The following is a 27,812-nucleotide window of genomic DNA, read 5'->3' as shown; positions in this document are numbered from 1 at the left end:
CAACAAAGGATTTATTTACTATACACAATAGAGCCTTCTGTGTATCTGTGCAGTAATCAGGGATGCTCTTTGATCATTTTTTACAAACTGATTTGGCACTATTGTGTTACACAACCTTTATATTTTAATAGCACATGCTCATTAACACTTGGAAAAGAAATGTGGAGGATGATGATCTCATTCTTCTTTCCCATAGATGTGAAAAAAATACACTGACAAACTACAAAAGGTTTATTTGTACATAAAGCAACATTCAGTGACATTCAACTCATAATCTCCACTTTGAAGAAAATGAAAGGAAACCTCACCTGAGCTCTTTCAGATAGACTGAGGCCATTTCCATCAGAGTCACCAGATTTCCAGCTCTCATTTATGACCATCTGTAGATAGACATGCAGAAATATGCATGAAACAGAACCAAAGCAATAGTCAAGCTCATTTACACCCCTACTGATTTACACACACAGATTCTTGACAGTGATTAAAAATTGTATAAAGTGAATGCTGTGCTGCTGCAAATAGAATGCATGTAGGTAATCCTTTGAAATTCTACATGGAACCAGACTGATTTAGTATAAGTAATCACACTATGCCAAAAAAGCAACATTTAGAATAGAAATATTGTTTACAAATGCAATTGTTTCCCTTCTTTCCTCACAGGAAGTTTAAAGGCTACTGTGCCCAACTTAATGTATTAAAGACTCCTCCCATTACTATTCTAGCAGCTTTTCTGATGCATTCTACTACTACTGTATTTGTTTCTAAAACTGTTTATGTGACAAAAATGTGGCGTCATGGCTGAAACTTTTTTTTCTGTAGCAACAAAGAGCAGTATTAAGATCTTCCTTAACATAAAGGCTAATGGAAGCTGCACGTTGCTCTACAGGGTGGAAAAACAATTCAAAGTGGCTAAAGCAAGAGACCCAACGGCCATCTATACCAATGAAGCATCCATACTCTTCATAAGATCAGTGGCAAAAAGATTTTTGTCATTTTTGTTATGCAATCAGCTGATAGAATGTGACTGTTTTAAAAGCCTTGCTTGATTCTACCTCAAAGGCATGTGTTAGTAGGGAGAAAAATGACAGCTTTTTCTCTTTGAGTGAGGCCCGGCAGTGCCATCATTTGAAGCCATTGAAGTGTGTTGCTGTGTGCATTGCACAAAATGACCCGCTACTTCATTTGTAATAAGAAACTTAATGAATCTATTACAGGCAAGATTGCAGCTTTATTTTTTGTTATTCATGCAGGAGGGTACAAGTTCTTAAGAAGTAGATTCAGATTTTCATCTTGCTCTCTCCAGATGATGTATGCAGTTTTCTTGTCCCTGCACATTCCTAATCTCATAGGTTTCCAAAGATTAAAAAGACTTCTGGCCTGCCTAATATTTACTTCAGGCAGCTGAAGCAACAGGATTCTGTATTTTTTAAAATCCTCAAGCAAAGTAAATGTGTGCATGCTGGTATTCACACACTCAAGTCTTTTGCCAAACCCTACCATTAACTGCAGTTTTGAGTGAAAGCCTAACAATGGTCTTTGTGGGGCTCCTTATTTATTAGTCAGATTAGGACAGCTTTGCAGTAGAGAAAATGCCACTGTCAAATGTGATCCCTGCAGGTGCCTCTGTAAGCATTACACACTTGGGTAGTGTTTTAAATATTTGCCTTAGATGGGATAATACCATCAGCATCTAACATTTAGACAGTATACCCTTATTTTTACTTCTTTTAATCTTTTTGAAACTAATGCTTGTCCACACAGACAGATGTTAACTTATTACCTTATTCTCATTTGGAGTCTGTGGTAGGACAGACATGAGCTTTTCCTTGCTTCTTTCAGGGAAACCATCCTGTTTATTTCCATTTGAGATGTCAGAATCAGAAAATGATTTTCTTAAGGATTTTTTACATCCTTGAATCATCTTCATCTCTTCTTCTGCAAGGAGAATCATATTACATCAGATACTATAATGGCACCATCCAAGATAAAGAAAAACATATGAATTTCACTAGATATTATACTGACTTCATTCAAATATTCACTTCTCGTCTTATGCTCAGAATTTCCATGTGCATGATATACATCTACTTTGCAATCTTTATCATAAAGCTAAATATGCAGTTTGAACTCCCAGTACATAAAGTATGATCTATTCCTTGATACGGAAAAATTCATTGTTGAAAAAGTTTACAGTATATAAAAAACTTTACATACCTTCACATACCTGATAGGTTACCAAGAACAGAAAAATGCTCTGAATTTTATTGAGTGCTGTAATGATCTGGTCCAAAAATTCTTGTATTTCATACCACAGTATCTTGGTATCACCCTGTTTACACTGATGAACAGCCCAAACACATGCTCCAGCATGTGAACACCACAACCACTAGAGCAAACATCCATGTTGTCTGGTATAGAAGTCAGCCTTGGCAATTCATTTGCCAGAGCTGGTAGTGACACCAGTTGTGCGCCTGCCCAGGTTCAACATCTGCAAAGCTCTCAGGTTTCCACATCACCACTGCCAGAACCTCCAGCAGACCAAGACTATGTGATGAGATACAGTGACAGGTCCTATACGATATTATCACTTTAAAGTTACTAGTTTGTAGACAGATGACAGCACACAATTTGCCACCATGACGAGAGAGCCCCAGATCATAATCGGATGAAAGATTTCTGCTTAGAAAGACGCACAATCCTAAAAGGATGAGAAAGCAAATTTCAAGGTCTGGCTTCCTACTCTGTCTTTGATGCTGAGCAAAGAACTGCTCTCTTTATCACAATGCAAATCTAGCTCCTGTATCTTTATTTAGTAATACACCTCATTTGAGCTGAGACCTTTAGGTACTGCTGCTTTCAGTGTTCAAAACCTACATTAGCAACCTGACTGTCCAGGAACAATTTTGCAAGAGAAAATTTGTTTCTGGGATCAAGCTTATAAACAGCCATATGCCAGCAGCATTTAATCGTCAAAAGTTTAGGCTCTGAAATTAAAGATTAAATATAGGTGTTTAAGAAGGGTTTGTTCCTTTAGGGGATTCTTCTCTTGTTGAAAGTCAGACTGGAAAAACATTTTGACACGGTACCAACAGAAGACTGGGATACCTTCTCTCATGTTTCTTTTATGCATCAGTAGCAGCTAATTGGGCCCACAGTGAAAATAAGGGAGTATTCAAAAATATAAGTGAGTCAGCGACAGCTTCTGACACCTTTCATACCTGTAAGAATGCCATTTACAACAGAAGCGAGGACAGGACAACTCCTGCTTCTTCTGGCCATCATACCGGACAGGTCTCTGCAGTGCAGAACAGCCAGCAAAATTATGACACAGCAGTGACATCACGGATGGAACCTCCACAGTGCAACTGCAGCTGAGAGCTGACTAGAGGTCAAGACAAGCATTTGCATGGAAGTTTGGAATTCTAAACTCACTCTGACTGTTTGCATACAAAGTAGCTAAAAATATACTAATTGTAGCCAAAATAAAACTGCCTTTTTATTTAAAAAAAAAAAAAATCCATTATAAAATATGGAGAACCAGATGAACTTTGCACTACATGAAAAAATAAATGCTGATTTTAACCAAGTTTCTTGGGTTTAGTTTGAAAGATTTACTCTATAAGAATAAGAAACACTGCAGTCCATTTCTAAAGCGAAATTACACGTTATAGGCATTAAAGTATTTCTTGCAGAGAGCCTTAATGATGCCCTTGGGGTTAGTACATTCAGCCATCCACTTTCCCACAGACTTATTAATCCCCACAGACAGCTCTGTGCTGCAGTTACTATGACACACAGAAAGGGCTGGCATTCTGGACATAACCTTACGTCCTTACTTGTAAGAGTCAGGTTCATTAAAAGTAAATTGCACCAGATCAGAACAGCCTAGCAAACAGGTTTTAAAACTCAAACCACAGATGGATCCTCTGAATAATTCCTAAATCCCAGGTCTCTTGATATGACATCTGGCTTCTTGCTTTTTTAGCAAGTGTTTTCCTAAAACAATATTTGGAAACAGCACTACATATGGGCAATGTCTTCTTCCTACACACTCTCTTTTTCAAGCCATGCAAATGAAGCTGTGTTAAATCAGAAACCCTCTTTCAAACTCTTGACAGGTTAAAGCTATCACCCACTATTTGAAGATATTGTCATCCCACTTTACAGGAAGAATGTGATTAGCGGCTCAAAAAGCTTCAATCTTTTGTTATTACAGTGGTAGAACAGGATGAACTTCCTTTTTTATACCAAGAACTGAGAAGTTTAATATTTAAAACTGACAAACCACAAGAGGATACTAATGTCTTTATGCAGCCAAACATGTATCCACAGTGTCACACTAGGAACTGAGGGGCCAGTATCCTCACTGTGCACATTCGGAGGCCTTTATGTAAGAAAACTGGAAGAAAGCTTCTGGAAGCAATACACGTTTCTCAGCAAGATTAACAGAGAGACAAAAGGCACCATCAACTTTAATGTTCAACATCATAATTCATACGCCAGTAGGCTCTGAATAAACTTATGTATAGAAACAGAATATCCCAAGTTGGAAGGAACCCATAAGCATCATCCAAGCCTTACACAGAGCCACCCAAAAATCAGACCATATATCTGAGAGCATTGTCCAGACACTTCTTGAACTCTAGCAACCTGCGGCTGTGATCGCTGTCCTGGGGAGCCTGTTCCAATGCCTGACTCTTTCAGTGAAGAACTTGAATAAGCCAATGTCTATCCTGGGTGCCCCCGTAATCATTCTTCTGTGCTATAATCTGTGCTATAATCTGTGCTATAATTTTCCAAAGATCCCGAATACTCCAAATAAAAGCATATCACTTCATATCAGAAGACCTAGGACAAATAGTTGTCATTAGTTACAATTAAGCAGTCCACAAAGTTATTTTATGACTTATTTTATGCTTTCTGGACATCTGAGCTATTCTCACAGACAAAAAGTTGATAGGTTATGTGAGCTAACAAGAAATCAAGAGCCATTCACAGTATTTGTGCACCATTCATTTACTTCAGACTAGCTAGAATAGTATTCAATTTCCAAAGAGACTAGCCATAAGCTGCTCTTAGACACATTTTTTTTTTGGTTAAGACCACTGCAGCATTGCTGAGTTACATAACATCAAGTATTATCTTTGATGCAACATTCACAACTGCAATGTGATACCACATTAATGACTGCAAGGAGAAAAAAAACTACAAGGACAAGAAAAAAAAACACAAATAAATTGTTACATGCTTCCTCAGTAAAAGTATCAGCTATGCACCCATGTGCATAATAAGGCTATGTCACAAGAACAGGCAGGGGGGTGGGAGAATCAAACATAATGTTGCACAGACAGTGTGCCTCAGGGCAGATGAGATCCACTCTTCTGATGACTACTGATACCTGTAGTTTCTCAACACACACATCACACAACAGCCTCTTTGAGAGCAGTAAGTTATTATCTTGAAAAATATATTTAAAACAACACAAATTTTGCTAAATCTAAAGAAACTGGCAATTTGCAGAGAAATATCTCAGCTTTATTCCTTTGACAGTATTCTGAATTCCAGCCATTTCTGTCCTTACTTTTGAAAGAGAATGGAAAGCAAAACAGGTCACATTCAAGCCAGTGAGAGGCTCGCTCAGCCTCCCCCCCTTGGCTAAGTGATAATTGACTCATTATTCACAGCAAAGACCCAGATGTGTACAGCACTGGCTTTTCATGGAATCATAGAATTGTTTGAGTTGGAAGGAACCTTTAAAGGTCATTTGGTCCAACTCCCCTGCAATGAACAGGGACGCCTACACTAGAACAGGTGCTCACAGCCCCATCAACCCTGACCTTGAATATCTCCAAGGACAGGTGCTTCCACCACATATCTGGGCAACCTGTGCCAGTGCCTCGCTACCCTTACTGTAAAAAAACTATTTCTTCTATCCAGCCTAAGTCTCCCTTCCTTTTGCTTGAAATCATTTCCTCTTGTTCTGTTACAACACATTCTGCTGAAGTCTGCCCCCTTCCTTCTCATAGCCCACTCTTCCTCCCCACCCCCTTTAGATACTGTGTGCGAAAAAATAAATAACAGATACAAACGCAACAAAAAATAGCAGAGGTTTGAAAGGATGGAAGGATTCGTATGTTTACTCTGAAGACAGATTTTCAATTTTACTTTTTAGAAATTCCACTGTCACTACAATGAAATAACAAACAAGCTTAGGTCTCTAGAAAAGCAAATCTCAGTCTCTCAAGAGTAATATCCATCACTCTAACTGAGACGTATGTTGCAGGCTTCAGAAACGTTTCTATCAGAAAGTACATCAGATTGATACATTCTTTCTGTCCAGCATCTATCCTCCATATTGCTTAAAATTCTCTTTGTCTTTCAATTTGGAAGGGAATCTTTTGAAAATGTCCACTGATCACCCATATATTTCAAAGAATAATGGAGTCACTTACCACAAAGCCAGAGAAGAGAGCTATCGGGATTACCAGGAAAAACTTTCTGTCAGTGAAACCTATGAGATGAAATAGTAGCCCCAGTCCTGGAAGAATGATAAAAGTCCCTTGGTCTGAAACATTTCAAAGCAAGAACAGACACAGCGATCAATACTGCAGAGTGCCTGGCTTGGGATAACACACCAGACTAAACAATATAAGATACCAAGCGTTTCACTCCTTCAATTCAATGGATTAATGCCAAAAATGTTTATAAAAAGCGGATGAGAACAAGGCCCCTTTCAACTATTAAAAAAACAAAGCTAATGCAGCAAAGTTCCAAGTTACCTCTTTGTCCTCAAAATATTAGACAGCATAAGACTTGTCAATCCCTCAAATCCCTTCAAAGTTATGCTTTGATGGAACCCCTGGGATTCAAATAATGCAGTGTCTTTTTGCAGTGCTCCTGAACAAGAAGTAATTTACTCCCAGTAGCATGATAATGGTCTTATAAAGAGGTCAAGAGTACAAATTTCAATTTTATTTATTATCTCAGATGCACCAGCAAACAGACACACATAAAGCATAAACAAACTGAAATGTTTCCATAAAATATCACTCCAGGATTTTCAGAACAGGGAAACAGTGCAGAAGTACCTGCATTTACCTATTAGCAACTATGTATACGGCTTTATGGTGCTGAGGTAATTTACCCTAAATGCCAAGCCATAACAGGAAAGAAACAGATTTAAAGCCTGAAAACCCAATTTGTTGGGAGGATAATTTTTAAAGCTTAGTTTTTTGTTGCTGTTTTTTGTTTGTTTTGTTTTGTTTTGTTTTGTTTTTTGTAATTCGATCAAACCTGCTCCCAGATATAACTCTGCAGTACCTTAATCAAAATATGCAGCCTCCCCCTGCTTGTATACTGCACAGCTAAGCACAGAACTTCGTATTTTATTTTAGTTACTTTGCCAAGGAAATCTGCTCCAATTTACATTCTTGAGCTATCTTTCTTTTCCTGTGTATTTAAATATATAAATCATTGTAAATCAGTGCAGAATTTGTCCAACTTATCTTGACAAGAAAAAAAAAAAAAAAAAAAAAAAAAAAGAAAACTACTCCGTACAGTGAATAACTGAAGGATTTTGGAATTAGGCACCTATTTGCCTGTTCCAGGGCAATTCGAGTGCCTAAACAGTTATCTAGTGCTATTTTAGGAGCCCTAGGTGTCCTGCCTAACCTTCTGCTGCCACCCAAAAGGGCAATGGATTTTCCATAGATACTGTATCATATCTGCCAGCCACAGGCATCTGAATTATCCAACTATTAGACACTCAAATTGCTAAAGTCCTACTGAAATCTTTCTCAGCTAAAACTCTCACTGATTTCAATGACACCAATCCCATGGCAACACTAAAAGCAGAACTCCTCCGTCAAAGTTACTCAATCTGCGAAGCTGAGAAAATAACAACTTACTGCACTTTCAAGACATGTTATGAATATTAATTTGCACACTGAGGCAAGTATGTCAAACATTGTTGTCTTCCATTTCTGCATTTCTTCTTCTATTTGACTAATAGGGGGTTTTATGCTGCTGGTTCCCCTTTCCCTCACTGCAACCTTGCACCAGTGTAATGGATGTCTATGGAACTCTCTTCTGCTTATGCCAGAACAGAGATTCAATCAGTATAGCCCTTCCCCTTACATCTTTGATCTTACCCTGATTAAATCACAGACAATCATCCAAAAGCACTATTTGCCTCCATGTTTTTTGTTTGTTTGTTTCATTTAAAAGATCAGCTTTTACTATGTTCAATAATATAGCCTTGATTCTTTGCTCACTAATACCAGTGTGCTAATGAAAGTTCACAATGTGATGTCAAGCAACTGAAGGAACTGGAGCTGTTCAGTCTGGGGAAAGGAGGCTGAGGGGAGACCTTATTGCTCTCTTCCAGTATCTGAAAGGTGCTTACACAGAGAATGGGGTTTTTCTCTTCTCACTGGTGACAGGTGACAGGATAAGTTGAAATGGCTTCAAGTTGTGCCAGGATAAGTTTAGGTTGGATATCAGGAAATATTTCTTTACAGAAAGGGTTGTTAAGCACTGGAAGAGGCTCCCCGGGGAGGTGGTTGAGTCACCATCCTTGGATGTGTTTAAAAACTGTTTGGACATGGTGCTCAGGGACACGATTTAGTGGAGGGTTGTTAGAGTTAGGCTAATTTGGTTAGGTTGCATTTGGACTTCATGATCTTCAAGGACTTTTCCAACCTGAGCAATTCTACGATTCTTTGATTCTTTGTCCTCAGCTAGGATAAATAAATATTCTGTAGACTGGGACAAGTAACGTGTAATCTTTTAAGTACCAATTATTACTTCGAGCTGCCATTTTTGCCTATTTTACTTTAACGTATTTTTAAAATAAATAAATAAAAGACAGGAGAGGACTTTCCGTATCTATTTCTTCTGGGGAAAGAAGAATGACTGTTGGTTACATCAAGCATATTTCAGCCACCCACACATTCCCTTTAGCTTAATGCACAGCAATACTTATTCATAACTAAATCGGCTCTTCATTTTCAAAAGTTTAACTGTTCTTTTACTACATCAGTATCTCTCCACTTCTCCTTAATGGAATCTATATGCTGTGTTTTTATGTACTGTTTCTCTGTATCAATATCTATGTCTCTATAGGGTTTTAGTTATTGTCAGTGTTAGAAGAGTGGCAATATTTCCTGTTTATACCACATTCATCCAAGCTGATCATTTAAATACATGCATTATTCTTCCACAGATCAACAGTGCTGGTGTCAGATACCTTCTCCATTTGAATACTGTAATGCCGTTGGTAAAGCCACATAACAGATGTGCATTTGAGCATCTCAGCAGCCTCCATGAACAAAATCCTGCTTCTTCCAACAGGTAATGACCAACAGTTATCTTTACAAGTTTCAGAAAGCCATGACAGATGTTTTAGGGCAGACTCTCAGCTGCTATTAACCAGCTCAGCCCAAGTAAGAGAGAAACAACTCTTAATACTGCCAGGACCATGAGGCATCTACCATTACCAAGTACTGCCAACACACTAAACCTGATTCTTTAGTTCAAACAGGGGGTTTATGCTGTGGGGGAAAAATATGTTTTGAAAAGAACAGACTACAGTGCGTTGAGAGTGTATCAGGATGTAAGAACTTGAAGTTTTTTTCCAGAAGTTGATAAAGGTGGGAATGCTTTTGATGGCTTCATAAAATCTGCACCACTTTTCCAAGTGCAGACAAAACTGTGTTTGAGGGATAGTTTAGGAAAATTTAAATTTGACAGTAGCTAACAGGAGAATTCCCATGCAGTATACAGGAACCCGACATTTCTGAGCCATACTTGGAACGTCAGCTAAAAAAAACCAATGTATTTAGAATTATTTCTGCACTTGGAGGCTTTTAATTGTTTGTTTTGCAGTCTAATAAATCAGAACAGGGTTAGTTTTAAAAACCTTCTGTGTAATTGCATTCTAGAAGAATTCAGCGCAAGCAGATAAGTAGATAAGCACTGTAAGGAAAAACAAACCGTGTCAGATTAAAGCATCTTACATCCACAAAAGGTATTAATTTTTTAACAAGTAATATCAAGAAAAAGATTGCAGCAGGAAGGAACAAAATTCAAAAGAATCACAGATCCCAAGTACTTTAAAAAATACTTGATTTTGGACATCATAATTAAGAAATTAAGTTATCTTCAGAGCGACCTGGTTTTAACAAATGGCAAATACATACTTCTTTGAAAGTAGCCATTTCTACATGATTTCATACTGGACACAGAAGAAAAAAAAGAAAAAGAAAAAAAACCCCACAATTTTATGGAAGGTTCAACACTAAACACAGTTTGAGGTCACAGTTACTGTTTCTGGTTGTCCTGTCAAGCCCTTATATGGCTCTCATCTATGATGCTTGCTTTGTGCTATTTCTTCATATAGAAAAAGAGAGCTAACAGTGTTTCCTCACCTCATTGGAGTGCCACGAAACAGCCAACAGCTGCATTTAGCACACTTTGATGCCTTTCAAGGCAAGGTGAGAAGGCAGAGCAAGGGTTCATCCTGTCTTATCATTTCATATAGTGTAACAGAATTCAACCAGAGCCAATATACCACTACAGCCAATATACCACTACTATACCACTACGTGTATCAAAACATCAACAGCAAAACTACTAAATATTTTCCTTCCTTTGATTCCAGAATGATATAATCTAAGTCATGCACAGATAAAAATACATCTTTTTCCATCTGAAAATCCTTTAAAATTGTTCAGTAAGAGAGGCATCACAGGAAAGAAAAATAATTTCAAAAATAATCCATTGTGCTTGCATCTTTATGTCTTTTTTTCTGCATTTAGGGGTTCTGTATGGTATTTGATTCTATACTACGTCAAATGAAGGTTACAGAGGTGGCTACTACATTTATGATCAATAGAAAATTGCAAATTTTTTCTCCCAACCAATTCTTTCCAATGATCCAGCAAAACACATCAATAAAAAGCTCTGAATTGATGCTGCTTCCCTATTTCATGCCCTGTTTAAGTTCCCCGGGGATGACAGATTAATTTAATTAGTTTTATTGAGTTGCCTAGTTGCTTTTATTGGCAAATCCACTCATACAAAGAAGGCTGCAAATTTCTCTTGGGGTTATCATTGTCCTACTGGTCCATTTTTTTTTAAATTAAAGTGAATTTACTGTCATTTCTTAAATAGTTTTCTGCCACGCTTTTTGTGGTTAGACCCAAATTTGTAAAGTGCCTTTACTGACACTTATCTTGGAAGTTTAAAGGTGTTGTTTTTTCTTATCACGGTTAAAAAAAGGAAGCAGATAGCTACCATCAAATGGACTGTGAACTAAATACATCAGGAGCTTTCACCGGGGAATTAAATTAATTTGATCCGAACATAGAAGATAGCTCTTGCACTCCACCTGGAAGCAGAGAGATTGTCGGCCACTGTCCAGCTTCCTCTGCCTGACAGCCTGCTGTGTCCAGAAGCATTAAAAGAGCAGCAGTGGGGCTAGAAAGTATACATCCAAGGTTCAATTTACCTGGAAATGGGTCTGATCAAAGCCCTCAACACTGAGCCAAGTAGGGTGAAGTACATGAAATAGAGCAAACTTAACAGCAGCAATGGTCTGAACTTAATCGCAGTGGTCAAGCAGCCAGAAGCATGGAAAAACTGTGAAGCAAATCTTGAGTTCGGCTAAGAATTTTATTCTAGCAATAGCTTCTTATTTTACCAGCTGGCTGATTCAGAATTATATACATATATATAAAGACATTTAAGTAAGAAATAAGTAATTTAAAATCCAGATGATTCTTTTTTTTTGGTAAAAGATCAAAGGAGACACTTTGTGTTTGAATGAATTTCCCAGTCTCTCTCTGAGTTTAAAAGAAGCAAATGCTGCCTTCTAATTTTGGACACCAAATTCTTTCCATTAAACTTCCAACTCACTTTATAAGACCAGACAGAGTCTCTTGCCCCATGCAGTAATTTTTTAAAAAATCACAGATCAGACAAATTCTCACTGAAATAGATCCAAAATTGTTCTAGCATTTAGTTTTGAAGAGATGACTCATGAGCCAACCCTACAGAAAACAGCATCATGAATTCCTTTGTAAATCCAACATTCATGAGGCTTCTTTAACTGTACTGTCAAGACATCATTCATGATTTTTTGTTGGATTTAAACATCATAGCAGAGCTGTACAACCCCACAAAAATGCTAGTTAGCTGTTCTGAAACCTTTTCTACTCAAAGCTAAAGGAATAACAAAAAACAAACATGTTAGCTTGGCATAAACATAAGAGCATTTAGTGTTTCTACAAGCAATACTAATGCACATATTAAAATAATCAACAAAATAATTTCTCTTACCAATATCATCAGTAGGATTTGAACAAAAGAGGTGGTCTTTCTTCTGCAGATACTTAAAACTCTTAAAAATCTTAATAGAATATGAAAAGTTTCAGTTTTCTAGGCCTGTGCTCTAATTACTAATTTGTATTACCATGGGTTCACCATTCTTTTCAACTATTTATTCATTTTAATATCATCTTTTTAATAAAAAACACCCTTTGGATGCCATACACGGGAAAAGGGACTTTTTAGCAGCCCTGCCCTCAAGTGTCTTTCTGCTACATGGCCAATAAAAATTATTAAAATTCTTTCCAGTCATGTAGAGAGTGCTGCCATACTTTTATAGATATTATGCACTTACAATCGATCAAGTTCTGTTGGAAAATACATCTTTAAAATGCTCAGCTGAAGGTTCTTACACATCATTCGAGTAAGTTAATCCATGTTCTATCATTATTAGATCTGGTAGAAGTGAAGGAAAAGCCTTACAGTATAATTTACTGTCTATTAGTCTATAAAATTCTGCCACATCAGCAAGCACACTTTAAAACAAATAGACTTTGAGTCACTGCATTTTTAACAGTGCCAAAATGAGGAAGACTAAATTCCTATATCAAAGATACAATTTTATGGTCCCATGAAGTTTAAATCACATATATCTCACTAAATAAGTTACATAGGATTTAGAAGGATTTATTTTGACTCCAAATCTTGTTCTATTCAAGCTAAAAGGAGTATTTTCTCAAATATCACAATGAAGAATTTGATCTCATTTCATGTTGTACAGAGAAGCAAAAGGTAATATCACATTCAGATATAAAAAGCAACATTCTAAACATAAGATTGCCTTTAATAGGCTATTAGCAACCCTTAAAAATCCAGCGAAAGGCAGGCTTGCAAGAATTCATTAATATTTGGTTTCCCATGTTTACAAGAATTGAACTATTCTGTCAGAAGAAGACCCTAATGTGTCCACAAGGGCTTAGTCTAGCCTAACATTTTACAGTCTCAAAGGGGTCTGTCTAGATAGCTCAGAGCAGTCAGTGATGCTTGGATTTTGTATTCATGGTAATATACATATATTTTTTTCAGTTTTATTGTGTGTAAATTTAATTAATGAAGAAAAATTACATATTAGTTAGGGAACCAGCTTCTTATGAGATGCTTGCAAGAGTAACACAGCAACTTCTGGTGAAAACATCCCTGCAACCCAACTAGGGAGCTAGTACAAATTTATGTACAAGTGAAAGTCACCTTATACAAATACGGTACTCTGAAATCAGTGGAATCCAATCAGTTCTATTTGTTTCTTCTGTTTGCAATGCTACAACCTAATTTACAAACATAACTGAATAGCTTTGGTTATTTGTGTACACAGACATATCTCTATATCTAATGAGACAGGACTGCAAATTCTAACACTAATGCTCACTGTATGAAGATGCAGTGTGGATCTACACTACTATCAGGCCAAATTCAGAAAGATAATCTGTAAATGGACAGATCTTATTAGACAGTGACCACAAATGTACCTCCACAGTGAATATCTGAACTTATGACATGAAAGTGAACATTTCTGGAGCCTATCAACAGATAGTCTTATTAAGCTATTACAGTTGCTTTTTTGAATTATTTTTTAAAAGCCAAATGACTTATTTTTCAAGTGCAAAATTGAAAAACTAAGAATGTGATATTTTGCACAGTGTTTTTGCACTGTTCTGATGCTAAAATACCTTGTGCTTAAAGTAGAATTTCTACAGGTCATTAGTTTTATAATGCAAACCAACACCTTTGGGTATTTCTAAAGGAAAATGAAGACAGGAAAAAAACAACCTGAGTTATTTTGTTTACACCAGCATAGGAAGCTACATTTCTAAGCATTTGACTCAGTTAAAACTCTACCTTTGATATACTAAGTTTTAGTGGCAGATGCTGTAGTGACAATGAAAGTGACTGAAATACACGCTGAAGCTTTTTGCAAGTAGCATCATGATATGTAGCATGCTTCTAAGACAGGACCTATCCCCAGTGCATCAATCATACATAAAGACCAGAAGCTAATTTTCAATCCTCTTATCTCACCTCCCAGTGCCTCCTTTCTCTTCTATTTTTCATTGGAACGAGAGACAGAAGGCTGCCACAAGATTATTTCTGAGGCAGTTTTGACTCCCCCTCTGGTTTTCTGCTCAGTGCCTCTGACTGACGCTTAGTTCTGCCTGAAGGACAAGTACAGGCCAGACTTCTGAATGCCAGTCAGTGGAGCATGCCACACAGTGTAATTGGAAAACACAGTACTTCCGCAATAAGATGAGGATATTATTAGTGCAAAGTTGTAGTAAAAAGAATTGTAACTGAGTAATATGTAACTCTCAGTTATTTTTACTGCACCTGAAAGAACAACCAGAATAAGTGAACCTGAGCTGCAGAATTGGGATACAAATTTAAACTTCCTGTAATGCTCAGATCAAAATTAAGCTCCACCCTTTTATTTTATCTGTGAAGCAGAAGACCTTTTCAACCTAATTATCCTAATATGATATCCCTTCATCCAAGTTATTTGTAGAGCCAGTTTTATGCTTATCATAATATAGCACAGAAAGCCAGCACTATTAAAACAATGAAACTATCCAAGCTGCACACATCTTAGGCCACTGTGTACTACAAAGAATTTTCCGTAGCTGCTTCTTTTATGATAGTTCCCTAGCAAAATGACATGGGACTTACGTAAGGAAAGCCTAGCCTTCCTATATTGCCTCCCACAATATTCCTAAAGAAAGCAAACCACCTGTAAGTGTGTGAACCAGACTAAGGAAAGCTGTCATTAGGGATTTTACTGCTGTTAGGAGAAATAAAAGCATCAGAAGCTAAACTCTAAATACTACTGCTGCGCTTCTTACCATCCTTTCAGGCTGCAATTTCTAGTGGGAGATTTGGGTTGTACATACCTTTCAAAAGGTAAGTGAATGTGCTTAGAAACTCTTCGTATGACTGCTCATGGCTATTAATAAATTGATCAAGGATGCAGTTGTTTATCAGTTGTTCTTCCATAATCCACACCTTGCCAGTCAAATAGGTATGTCTGGGTTAGTAGGCTTCTCCTGCAATAAAAAAAAGAACCATGTGTATCTGTAGACAGCAAAGATATGAACTGAAGAGTCCCTAACCCACATTTATAACCCCCAGAATGTCATTTTTTTCTTCACTCCTTGTGAAGTCCAAGTCTCTTCAGTGGGACTATGTACCACATTTCCCTGAACTCAAGGGCATGTAGTAACTTAAAGTACAAAGAGAGAAAGTGTGAAGATGTATGCCTGAAATTTATGCTCTCGGGTAAAATGGGCCACATAAGAGCCAGATTCTCTCAGTGGGGTTCCTTCCCCTCACTTTGAGTTTTTAGTCTTCAGATCTGTCAGACCCCCGCCTTCTTTGCAGAAACAGTGACACCACTCACTAGCTTGCTGGATCTTGCAAGTAGGACACCTGTACACTGAAAACTTGGACCAAATCCATCATTTTGCAGGTGCACAGCTCACTATACCATCAAAGCCACAAAACCCAGATTGTGTAGGGCACGTGAAATCACACTGTGCATGTGCACACTGAGGCAGCACACAGGACAGGGAGAGTATGGTAGAACTGGGCAGCCATATAGGAAATCAAGGACCCTGTCTTGACAAGGGAACAAATGCTGAGAGCTGCAGAAACACTACACATTATTTTCTTGTGTAAATACATTTTAACAGCTGTGTAATATTAAATAGTTAATAATATTACTGATTTTTTGTACATGTGGGACTGGAGTACTAGCAGTAGGATGACACAGGTGGGGGCACAGACATACAGAGCTGCCACTCTCTCCCACAGTAGCAACTATACTATAAAACAACCAGTTTACAGACATAAATGTAATAAGGACACAGGAATGCATTATTCACCTACTGCTTGATTTTCACACATTCCCATGCATCTTCCCTCAATTTACTGCAGCATTAGAAACCATCTTTTGGGAATGAAACCTCAGTTCTTCTGCAAAACTTCAAACCCAACTTCAAACACACCAAGGAAGGACTGCCAACCTGATTTTATAATTAATAAGAGTAAGCAAGAATTCTTACAAGCTTGGAATGAAAATACAGCATCATGTCTAATGTCAAACTCTAATTTTGCTGGATTGTCAGCTTGTAAAGAAGGAAAATGTTCCAAGGATGTGAAAACACCTGCATACCTACACAAGCTGAAGCTGGAGTTCACTAATGTTTCGCAAAGTCAAACACATATTAATCTCTGTGGACTGACCAAGAAGAATATCATTTACCAGACTCTCAGAATGGTTTATGCAAATTATGGTGGTTTCAGAGGGAAGCAATGCCATTCCTCATTATTGTTCAGTTATTACAGTCATTATTTGAGGAAAATTTCATTATATGAAACACTGCAGTGATTTGGAAAGTCAGTGTCAAAGGAAAAAATATACATACATATATTTAATATGGTAATAACAAATTTTTGTATTTCTCTGGCATTGGTGATCTCAAAGTCCTTATAAATACTAATGAAATAAACTCCACAATAGTCTCATGAAGCAGAACAAGCACATATTATACCCAATCATAGATTAGCAAAACTGAGTCACAGAGAGTTTGACTGACTTATTAACAAATCAGAGGAGGGCTGGCATCAAAGATTCCTTTACTCTAAAATGCTCTAATAAGATAGAAAATTGATAAGCCATTTGGGGGATGACATTTGTATAATTAACCAAGCTAAACAGAAGCTGTCTCAGTGAATGCTGTGTTCTGCAGCCACCCAGACACCCGGTCATCAGCTTGAGAATAAGTACCCAGAGCAGGCATCTGCATTTTGCTATAGCTCAGTTCTTACTTCATTAGAACTCGGGAAACCACTTCAAGTTTTAACATCCTGTACTGGTCAAGCTGTGGAGGAGCAATAGTACAACAAGACCCTGGAGGAATACCAGCTTTTGGTCGTTATTATTAGCTAGGGTGCAATGCTGAATTCAACTTGACAAAATTTCAGCCATATTGCAATAGTGAAAACCAGAAAGTTAACATCATAAAAAAGCCATCGTTGGATATTGTTAGAATATAATCCAATATTTTATACCTGAATCCTCCTGATATAGTCTAAAAAGGAAGTTATCCCTAAAGGTTTTAAACATACATTACACTGATCCTATGCATTTTCATCTAGCATGTACTTCAATATGTATGTATTGGGAAAAGCTTCACCAAAAGAGTAATCTTTTAAAAACAGTGGAGAAAATGTCCTGGATAGTTCAAGCATAGGAGAAGATGGGCAGCATTCTTTACTGAAATACAGACCAATTTTTTGTCCAATATGCATATCCAGAGTAGTTCTGCTACAGCCAAGATAGTTATTGTTGGCTGACACTCATATATTGAGAGCTGTTACCAACTTTGTCAATGCCATTCACCATTGTTAGGGAAATAACTTAGAATTCACAGGTGACATTTCTTTTTTTCTTCTTCTGAAAAACACAAAGAATATATTAGGTAACCTGAGTTCTCTGAATTATTCATATTTTAACAAATCCTATATTGGAAAAGAGGGGAGAAAACCCTATCTGTTTATTTTATCTCCACTGCTTTTTATGAGAACATCACAGTTCTGTTCAAAAAAATCTAAAGCAAGAAATGAATAAAAAAATGGAATACAGAAGTAATAATACAACACATATTCAATCTTTCCTTGCACAGCTACAGAGCTGCAAATTAAGTCTACAGAATCAGGACACCACCGGTACGAAGAACCTGTTAGGTTCAAATGCAAGCTTAGGTTCTTTCAGAAGAACCCTTCTTCACCCAACCAATAGAGAGGAGCCATTCCTACATGTTCCACTTATTTCCAATTACTTTGAAGAACTGCACAGTCTGATTCTACCAGCCTAAATAAAAGCACAGATGTCAGCATTCGCAGTACACATTCCTGAAACTGAACATGTGGTTAGGATGGATGATACCATTACAAGGTGTTCAGAAACTGAGCTCAACCTATCAGAGTTTTTTGTATTTTTCATTTTTATTTCACTTAGGTTTTCTGCTGTTTCCCACTTACTTTATTACTGGGCCTTTCTTAAACAAACTCCACAATGTCTCAGCTGCAGAGATGTTTTGCAGTGTAAACAATTGAAACCAGGCTGACCAAAAGACTCTCAAGAGGAAGAAAAAATAACATAGGCCATCTTAACTTACGGTAATGGATTGGAATAAACCCACCAGTTAAGGATTGGATACACTCTCACCTCTAAGAATGAAATGTCCACATTGTTCAGATGGAGAGTAACTACTACTGAAACCAAAACTGTCCTTTTTTTTCCAAAAGGGCATCAAACTAACTCAAGAGTCAAAGAAAGTAAGGCAAAGACATCTGATTCTCTCCCTGTGCTGGCTTTGAATAGTTAAATTTGGACTCAAATATTAGTAAGAGATTCATTTAAGCAGCAACTATTATTTCTTCTTTTCGCATCTCAATCCTGCTCATTCATCCAAATTACTATAATGAGGTTTCTTGAGGCGATCATTCATTTAGCCTTGCTGATCATCAGCAGATTGTGCAAAATCAATTTTATTTCTCAAAATGCTGCCTTATTCACAGCAGTTTAAGCCAAACCAGAAATCTCTGCACTGAATCACAGAGCAGATCAAGTGAATATTAGCATGATTTCAATTACGCAGTTATTAGTTCCATTAAACAATTTCTAAAGTGCAGTGAAATATGGTTTTCCTGCATTTTTGAGTACTCCAAAACTTCTGGTGGTAATCAGGCTGCCACACTATGAACTTGCATTCTCAATTAAAATAAGGATATTCAGAAATACTGTGATAAATTGTAGGCTCACAGAAATTATCACTAAATACACCTGTGCTCAAGATTTTATGAACTATGTGCAAATCAGATCAGATACAAATTTATAATTTTCACATCTTACATGCTGTTACCATTGGACTATGCCTGATCTTTTAGTCATGTACAGCCAGTGCAGGACCCAATTTGTCACAACTAACCTTTTCCAAAGGAGCCTCTAATACTTAAGATCTAACTAACACCTCATAAATGCAATCTTACTCTTTTACAAACCACAATACAGGACAAAGCAGCAAACATTTCTCTAGCAGCTCTTGTTCTCAAAGGTTTCGTATACTGAGCTGCACTAGAAAGACCTCAATTTTAGGGACTCTTGTGGCCAGGCTACTTCAGCAAGGAGGCATGGAAAGCTGCAATGTCACAGTGTCCTCGAATGTTTTTGGTTGCATATGGACACAATACAAGCATCCCAGGATGACACTTCAAAAGCGGGCCAAGGGAAAGGAGTGATCCTGCAGGCTCTTGACTGCACTGAGGAAGGCATAAAACATTTGTAGTGGTGCAGAACAGAAGGTTACCTACTCTCCAGAAGGCAGTCAGCTGTTTCCTTGCTGGCTAAACAGCTGCAGAGCTACGGTTGCAGAAGAAAACCTCTTGCCCACAGTCCTGCCCTACTTCTCTTCCCCCCACCCATCCACCCTGACAGCAGAAACCCCTGGCCACCACCAGCTGCAGGGCACAACAGCCACAGGAATGAGCTAGAAACAAAAGTTTCAATTATAAAGCACAAAAACTTTCAAATGATGCTTCTTGCAGCACCTCTCAATTCAGGGCGATGTGCAGCAGCTAATCCTATTTAAATCAGCTGGATGGTTGCCACTGCCTTCAGCAGGAGAAGGTCTTAAGGGTGCACACATAATGCATCAGCAATTTGCTTGAATGGGAGCTGCATCTGCTTATGTAAGTGCATTACCAAGCCTCAGAGTCGACCTTCCTGATGGTCAAAAACACACAGCTTGCAGAGGGTTTTACAGGATGTGTAAGAGCTTTAATTGCAAGTAAACACATTGATCCTGCTCGGTTTCAGTGCTATTCTGTTAGTCCCATACACGATCAGAGGATTTAGGTTTCTGTTGTTGTTGTTGTGTTGGGGTTTTTTTTGGTTGTTTGATTATTATTATTATTGTTTTTATGAATTCCCAATTGCTTCACAAGTGACATGCACTTTAAAGACCACCTAGAGACCTTTGACAGAGGGTAACATCTCCTGTGCCCAAACACTTCTGAAGCACAGTAGCCACCGCCCCCCTGCAGTGTGATCTTCCAGTATGTTACCATCAAAGCAGGGCTCGATGTAATCAGCTGTTTTAAACCAACCCTACAGATAAAGCTCTGTAACTCATATGTTAAACACTGTTTACTGATGGTTTTGGATGAGACAGAACACTGAAGACTTTAGGACACTGGACTCTCCGTGCCTTCCTTCCTCTACAAGTTTGAGCCCTGGGTTTTGGCTAAATATCTAGCCACATATTTGCATCCTGGATGGCAACTTCCACAAACAAGTAGGATGGCATCCCCTGTATTGCCTCCCTGAAGTGTGTTGCTGTAACCCACGGAGAGCCATCTCCACTCCTGAAGGATGAAGGTTTAGTGGCAGACAATATAATGACAGGTGTGGAAATATCTCAGTACAACTTGGAATGACTTGGGTGTTGCAGTCGCCTACTACACTTGGAATGAAAATGTAAATCATATATTACCTAATTAAGTGTAGTAGGAGAAAATGAAATGCAACAAAGCATCTCCATGACAATGAGCAATCTGCTGAAAACATGGTATGTCAACGTTGTTAAAATAGAAAATTGCAAATAAGTCTATTGATTCATTTTCACCTTGGTTCTCTGCCAAATAATTTCAAGTTGCAAACCCTAGATATTCCTGCTGTGAACTGCACAGTTCTGAACATGATTTTTCTTTGTAGATATGTTATTCCAAAGCTACTGGCTGCTTGTAGCTCTTCCAAAGCAGTTTGTCACTGACAGTTACAGAAGACCATTTCGGACAGAACACATCCTCATCCAAAACCAACATGATGTTGCCAACAAACTTTAATTTCTCTGTTTTCTCATCCACACTAATTAGAAAAAGAATTTCTAGAGATAAGACACATCAAGTAGCAAAAGGAGAATGAAATGAATATAAAATATTAAACAAGACAAGTGGAGGTTGGATTTTATCTTAAATATTTGTATCTCTTTTGCCAGTAGATCTTTTGATCTCAGATCCAAACAAGAGTTTGACTATGGTGAAGCGCTCGATACAAATCTGTCAAACATCATCTAAGCACTACTGAAAATACCAACACATCTGATCTGAATATCCTTAAGTTATGGCGAAGCTAAGTACTCTGGCCTTGAACTTTGCAGTACGTTTTCCTTTATACTTTGTTTTGCTAGAGAACTAATAGACCCATGTGGACAATACAGGGCACAGTGCCTTACAACTGCTATATTTCAAATGAGAAACTCTACCACATCCTAGCTCCATTACAGTTTTTCAATGTCTCAAGGTGATTTTTTGCAAACACTGGGTGTGTTTGCTTTCCTGTACAAACCAAATTCCACTACAAGCTGTTCTTATTTCTGTTCTCCCTGCAGTTTCAAATGGGAGATGGAGCATTTCTAAAATACTGCGTGGCAGATGTTGTAACTCAGGAGTGAGTGAGGTTCAAGGAAACAGAAGCAAAGGGCTATGAAGAGTGAATTATTTTCTTGGTTCTTCAGTTTACTTGCTGTGCTATGTTATACAAGTGGTTTATCCTCTGTGCCCCAGTACTGCTGCCTGCTGAAAGGATATGTTCCCATAGCACTTTGCAGAGTCTAACTTGAAAAAAAGCTCTGTGAATCTGATGAAAAATGCACAGAAGGGAGAAAAGTTTTCATTCTTTAAGATCTAATCAGAGGGTCACTGACTTCAATGGACTTTGGACTGGAAATTCAGTCCTCACTCATTCTTTTATTACACATAGAAATTAGTATACCTTTGAACACACACAAAAAAATTACTTCAGCTTGTATTTTACAGTACACTGGCACTAAAAAAATTCCAAAAATGATCACAAGCTTGATGGATTAAGCAGAGTGAAGAATTAAGCTACAAAGAAGTGCATGCTCCGAGCTTCAACAATTGTTCGACTAGCTCAGCTGCAAAGCTCCCAAAGGCTGGTGGGTTTCTTGTTGTGCCATCTGAAGACAAGAGAGGAAAGGAAAGAGAAAAAAAAAAGAAAGAAAAAAAAACGGTCACAGCCAGTTAGCCACAGTAGACTGAGTTCTCAGGAACACATCTGCAAATTGAGCAGATAGATTCCCCTCCACGCCACAAGCCCCTGTGCTGTCAGAGAAGATTCCTCAAAGTGCTCACATTTGAATCTCAATTACAGAGAAAGATTTTGGAAGACACAAAAGCACTCCATCAGCCAGGTACGTCTGACTTGTTGTTTTACCCAGAGCAAGATTGGTTGATGCACGTATGAAATTTTTTAAATACTATTTCTCAAAACAATTGCTTTCTTAATCCTCTTTATGGAGTACTTCAAAGCTCTGCAGGTGTCTGGATATTATCTCAATTCTGAAGAATTTGGAAAGAGCGCTTGCTTGCTGCTTTGCAAAAGGAGACCCTGCAGATCAGTCAGAGGAAAAGAAAAAGTATATAATATTGCAAAACAAATTTAAATGTACTGTAGATAACTGTGTTCCTGCCAAGTTACAAATAATTACAAACTAATGACAGAATCTGATGGTCAGCAAGCAGCATTTACCAACTAAGACTTCACGCTATCATGCAATCTGTTTTCTCTCCATGTCTAATCAGTGCTGTTCAAATACCTATTTTATAACTGAAAGGTGCTTTTGGTTTGCTGCAGTTCCTAAGATCTAATCATTCACTATTTGGCAACATTCCAATTACTGTGAAATTAACATGAATATGGGTGTTGTTTTGGAGGTTTTTTTATGTCATGTTAGTAATAGCTTGGAAATGGAAATCAGCACAGCCCAAGATCAGCCACACAACGTGAACACACTTTAAGTAACATGGAACAACCCAGAAAGACGAAACAATCCCAGCAAGGGCCTAAGGAACTACTGCTGTCACAGAATCCAGGATAAAGATTCTCTCCTTCACTTACTGAACCGATTACTTATTTAAAGCCCAAGGAATATTAAGCAGTGACAAGAAGGAAATGCTTTTAAGTGTGTTTTATTTAACCAGTACATTCTGTATATCTATCGATCTCATTTTTATCTTAATTATCTTAATTGGTCTTTTCTCCACTCTATCTCCAACAGTTTCTCTGGATAGTATACACTTAAGAACTCGACACTGTCAACATGTTGATTAAAATATCTGCCATTTTTAATACTCATTTGATTTCAAAAACAAACCAGTAAGAAAATACCATAATCCTAACTTATTGTGTGCTCATGGCATCCTCAGTATGGAAGTTCATTTACTTTACTAAAGACCATAAAAACAAAGAAGCTATGTAACCACACAATAGGAAAGACAGGAAATACAGCCCAGTAAACCCAAATTTACTCCTCTAAAAAGAACATTTTTTAATAGCTGTAAGAAACAAGCAGCAAAGATTTCTGTTTGGCATCTCATCTGAATGTAAACAATTTGGCAAATTTCTCTTCAAGCAAATTTGAAGTAGCTAGTGTCATCAGTCCCACAGATCAGCCCCACCATGAATCTTGCTGGAATGCCCAGATTTTGATGGCACACCGCTAGACGATACTCATCCTTCCTTAAAGAAGGAATCCTCTGTTTCTTGCTTTTGCTATTACAGCAAAATAAAAACCAGGCACAACAAAAACATAAATCCTAAAGAATTCAAAAAGAGAAACTGTATTTCAAAATGCGGAGAGTCTTTGGGCAGGGCTTCTTCTTCAAATTCTGCACTTTGAAGCTAGCTCACAGCTTTAAATTACGCAGGTTTGGCAAAGGCTGCATCCAAGCACTGGGCAGTGACTGAAAGGCACAGAGCTCTGCTGTCACTACAGACTGGTCAGTGGTTTCCTCCCTGGCATCTTTGCTCTCCCGAGCAGTGTTACTGCGCAGGCTGACTGCATTAACTACTGTAGATTTTCGGACAAACATGTTTAAAAAAAAAAAAAACAGCTTGGAACCTACTCATGAAAGCATACAACATGACAAATCCAAGCTGCAATCCCCAAGATGAACGTGACGGCAAGACAAAAGCATGGGGCAGTCAGCCCATCGATCCTAAATAGAGCCAGCAGCGTGCGGCACTAACACGGTTAGAAACACGGCTGGCCGCGACTGCTCCGACACGTCTTCCGCTAATCTTGACGTCTGCCTTGCAGTCACGCATGCTGTTCATAGTAAGGAGGCCGGTCCCACTGACCGGGGAGCCCAGGCGAGCACAGCGGAACCCGCGTGTTACGGGCCTCCCCCCCACCGCCCCAGCGCCGCACGTCCCGCACAAGCACCCGCCTTCTGCCAGCAGTCGGCGGCGGGCCCGCCCGCTGACGGCAGCGATGCGGAAAGGCCCCGGCCCTTGCGGCCCACTCACCGCCCGCGGCCCGCCAGACCCAGCGCGGCCTCGGAGACGAGGCTGGTAGAGCCGCCGAAGGAAAACTACCGGCCCCAGCAAGCCCCGGGGCCGGCGTTTCCATGGGAGCCCCGCGCCCGCAGCGCGGCCTTTACTGCTCTGCTCGAGTGGAAGCAGTAAGGCTGGTCAGCAGCCACGAAAGCAAGCGTTATGCTTGTAAATATTACCTTTCTTTCATTATTTTTTCAAAATTCCGCATAACTGGCATGCAGTTTAAATGATGAGAGAGCTGACGTGCAACTTTAATGCCACTTGTTCAAGCAGATACTCTCCGAGTGTTCAAAACATCTTTCTTTTGTGTTGTTTGCCTCAGATACTGCAGGATGACCCAGCCAGCAGATGCGATGTCACTGCAGATGGTATCGGCTGTCAGCAGTTCATCCTTGCTTCAGCCAGGTTCTTCCCTGCTGAATTTTGATGGACACGTCTTCTTTTTTGGGCAGAAAGGATGGCCGAAGAGATCCTGTCCCACGGGTGTTTTCTTCCTTGATATAAAGCAGAATGAGCTCAAAATGAAACCTGCTGCCTTCTCTAGGGATTCTTGTTACCTTCCCCCGCTCCGCTACCCAGCTATTTGCACGCTTAGAAGCGATGGGGAGTCTGATAAGCACCAGTACATTATTCATGGTGGGAAAACACCTAACAATGATCTTTCTGATAAGGTTTACATTATGAAGGTGGTAAACAAAACTACCAAGAAAACCACCTTTCAATGCACTGAGAAAGATCTAGATGGAGATGTCCCTGAAGCTAGATACGGGCATACAATTAATGTAGTTCATAGCCGGGGAAAAAGCATGATTGTTATATTTGGAGGTAGATCATATATTCCTCTTGCACAGAGAATTACTGAAAAATGGAATAGTGTAGTTGACTGTTTGCCATTTGTGTTTCTTGTTGATTTTGAGTTTGGATGCTGTACGTCATACATACTTCCAGAGCTTCAAGATGGACTTTCCTTTCATGTTTCAATTGCCAGGAATGATACAATCTACATTTTGGGAGGCCATTCACTTCAAAATAACACCCGGCCTCCCAGCCTTTACAAGCTAAAAGTCGATCTCCCTCTGGGCAGCCCAGCTGTGACCTGCTCTGTCTTGCCAGGGGGAATATCTGTGTCGAGTGGTATTGTGACTCAGACTGGTGATACTGAATTTGTCCTTGTTGGGGGCTACCAGTCTGACAACCAGAAACGGATGATCTGTAACACCATAGTTTTGGAAAATAATAAAATAGAGATTGTTGAAAGGGCAAGCCCAGATTGGACACCCGATATTAAACACTGTAGGACGTGGTTTGGCTGTGATATGGGCAAAGGGTCCATATTGTTGGGTATTCCTGGGGCCAACAAACAGTTAATCTCAGATGCAAACTACTTCTACATTTTGAGATGCAACAGAGCAGAAGAGGATGAAGAAGAAGAATTGACATCACAAGCATGCAGTCAGGCATCTACCGAAGACCAAGGAGACTCCACTCCATTTGAAGATTCCGAAGAGTTTTCTTTTAGTGCTGAAGCCAGTAGCTTTGATGTTGATGACATTGATACTTACAATGAAGACGATGAAGAAGATGAATCAGAAACAGGGTACTGGATCATCTGCTGTGCCAGCTGCAATATTGACATTAACACCTGGGTGCCTTTCTATTCAACAGAACTCAACAAGCCTGCAATGATTTTGTGTTCCAGTGGGTCTGGCCATTGGGTTCACGCACAGTGTATGGATCTGTCAGAGAGCATGCTCCTTCGGCTCTCTGAAGCAAATGTCAAGTACTTCTGCAATGAGCATGTTGACCTTAATAAAGGGCTGCAAACTCCCAAAAAGGTGGTGCGTCTGAAAAAGCAACCCATGAAACGACTGCACAAAAAGAAAACCATGAAGTTAACCACACCAGTGAAAAAGTCTTTTCTTCGGAGATTATTTGAATAGATTTCTGCCACTGATTTGTATTCAACTGGGAGACTAAAACAGCTAGCAGTAGTTGAAACAAAATGGGTTACTGAGGTTCCCACTGATCATTTTATTAAATTGGTATTATCTCAATATTTCAGTTATATTTCAAAACTCATGAGCATTTTTTGTTTCTTATGTATGTTTTTGTAATATCCATATAGGAAGCTTATCACAGAGGGCATCGTACAAACACGCAGCCAGATATTGGTAACTTAGTGCTATATTTTTTACAGTAGTATAACTTACTCTCCACTCATTCCCAGTGAATGCGGTAGAACTCCTTTAGGAAAAGATGTTATCTCATGTGGTATTAGCATCTGTCAGTAAACAAAGACCATATTGCCCACTTTATTTTTTTTTTTTGTCTTAGCGAGTAGTTCTAGAAATACTTGGCCTAATTTATAACTGCCTTGCTCTGATTTTACGTTAGTGTAATGAGCTAAAATTAGACTAATTAATCTGCTTTTAAATTGAAGTGATTTTTAAGTCCCTTGTGTCAGAAATAATGAAATATTCAGATGCTGAAGGTCAGTTTTCTTCAGGGACTTCCATCACAAAAATCTTTCAAGTATTTAATTCTGGATAATTCATTTTTTATTTTGAAAGGTACTGAATGGTTATGTGTCAGGTTTGGCTATCATTAAGGATTATCACCTCACAGTAGAAGTTAAATTACATTTTTAAACCACTGTGCTCAACAACTGCTTTGCAATTGTATTTTTAAAAATACATATTAGTTGGATAATAAAATTTGTAATAAAAATGAGTGGGTTATTTTCACCTGTTCATGGAGTAAATCAAACACTGCAAATCAGAAAGTCTAGGAAAGCACAGTGCGTGTGTGTGCTTGGGAAGAGCATCTGAAGTCTGTAAGGGGTCTGACTTCACAGCTGCCACATGCCGTGCGCTCCCATTGACTTTAGAAGTTCCTTCTGATGAACAGGACTTTTATCATTTACTCCAGGTCTTCCCTTGCACGTTTCTTTCTCTACTCCTGCAGGGTGACTGGGTAGATTGTGACAGTATGAAAGTGCAAGCTGTTGCTCAGGGCG

At 38.6% G+C, this 27,812-nt stretch overlaps 2 protein-coding genes across 11 annotated transcripts in view; one reads left to right on the top strand and one right to left on the bottom strand.

Annotated features, from left to right (window-relative positions):
- The window catches only part of IFTAP (intraflagellar transport associated protein), a 41,353-nt gene extending 16,480 nt beyond the window's left edge, over positions 1 to 24,873 (bottom strand). For 2 of the 7 annotated variants that reach the window (XM_052694615.1, XM_052694616.1), the window contains exons 1-4: positions 24,767 to 24,873; positions 15,267 to 15,419; positions 1,781 to 1,935; positions 309 to 380 (exon numbers count right to left, since the gene is read on the bottom strand). In XM_052694615.1, coding sequence (XP_052550575.1) covers positions 309 to 380; positions 1,781 to 1,935; positions 15,267 to 15,369 — 330 coding nt within the window. In that variant the 5' untranslated portion in view covers positions 15,370 to 15,419; positions 24,767 to 24,873. Of the gene's footprint in view, positions 1 to 308; positions 381 to 1,780; positions 1,936 to 3,218; positions 4,164 to 6,452; positions 6,539 to 6,779; positions 6,920 to 15,266; positions 15,420 to 24,766 lie in introns of those variants that run through there. The other 5 variants (XM_052694619.1, XM_052694620.1, XM_052694617.1 and 2 more) reach the window with 4 other exon arrangements.
- Positions 1 to 27,494, top strand: part of RAG2 (recombination activating 2) — a 44,579-nt gene extending 17,085 nt beyond the window's left edge. The window contains exons 1-4 of one of the 4 annotated variants that reach the window (XM_052694612.1): positions 9,254 to 9,351; positions 15,230 to 15,276; positions 21,828 to 22,649; positions 25,119 to 27,494. In XM_052694612.1, coding sequence (XP_052550572.1) covers positions 25,129 to 26,736 — 1,608 coding nt within the window. In that variant the 5' untranslated portion in view covers positions 9,254 to 9,351; positions 15,230 to 15,276; positions 21,828 to 22,649; positions 25,119 to 25,128 and the 3' untranslated portion in view covers positions 26,737 to 27,494. Of the gene's footprint in view, positions 1 to 9,223; positions 9,352 to 15,229; positions 15,277 to 21,827; positions 22,650 to 25,118 lie in introns of those variants that run through there. The other 3 variants (XM_052694614.1, XM_052694613.1, XM_052694611.1) reach the window with 3 other exon arrangements.
- The last annotated feature ends 318 nt before the right edge of the window (positions 27,495 to 27,812 follow it).

The sequence above is a fragment of the Tympanuchus pallidicinctus genome, unplaced genomic scaffold (genome assembly GCF_026119805.1).
Source record: "Tympanuchus pallidicinctus isolate F22 unplaced genomic scaffold, pur_lepc_1.0 scaffold3, whole genome shotgun sequence".
Classification (NCBI taxonomy): Eukaryota; Metazoa; Chordata; class Aves; order Galliformes; family Phasianidae; genus Tympanuchus; species Tympanuchus pallidicinctus.
Note: the sequence above shows the minus strand (reverse complement) of the source record. Positions and strands in the feature narration are given on the sequence as shown.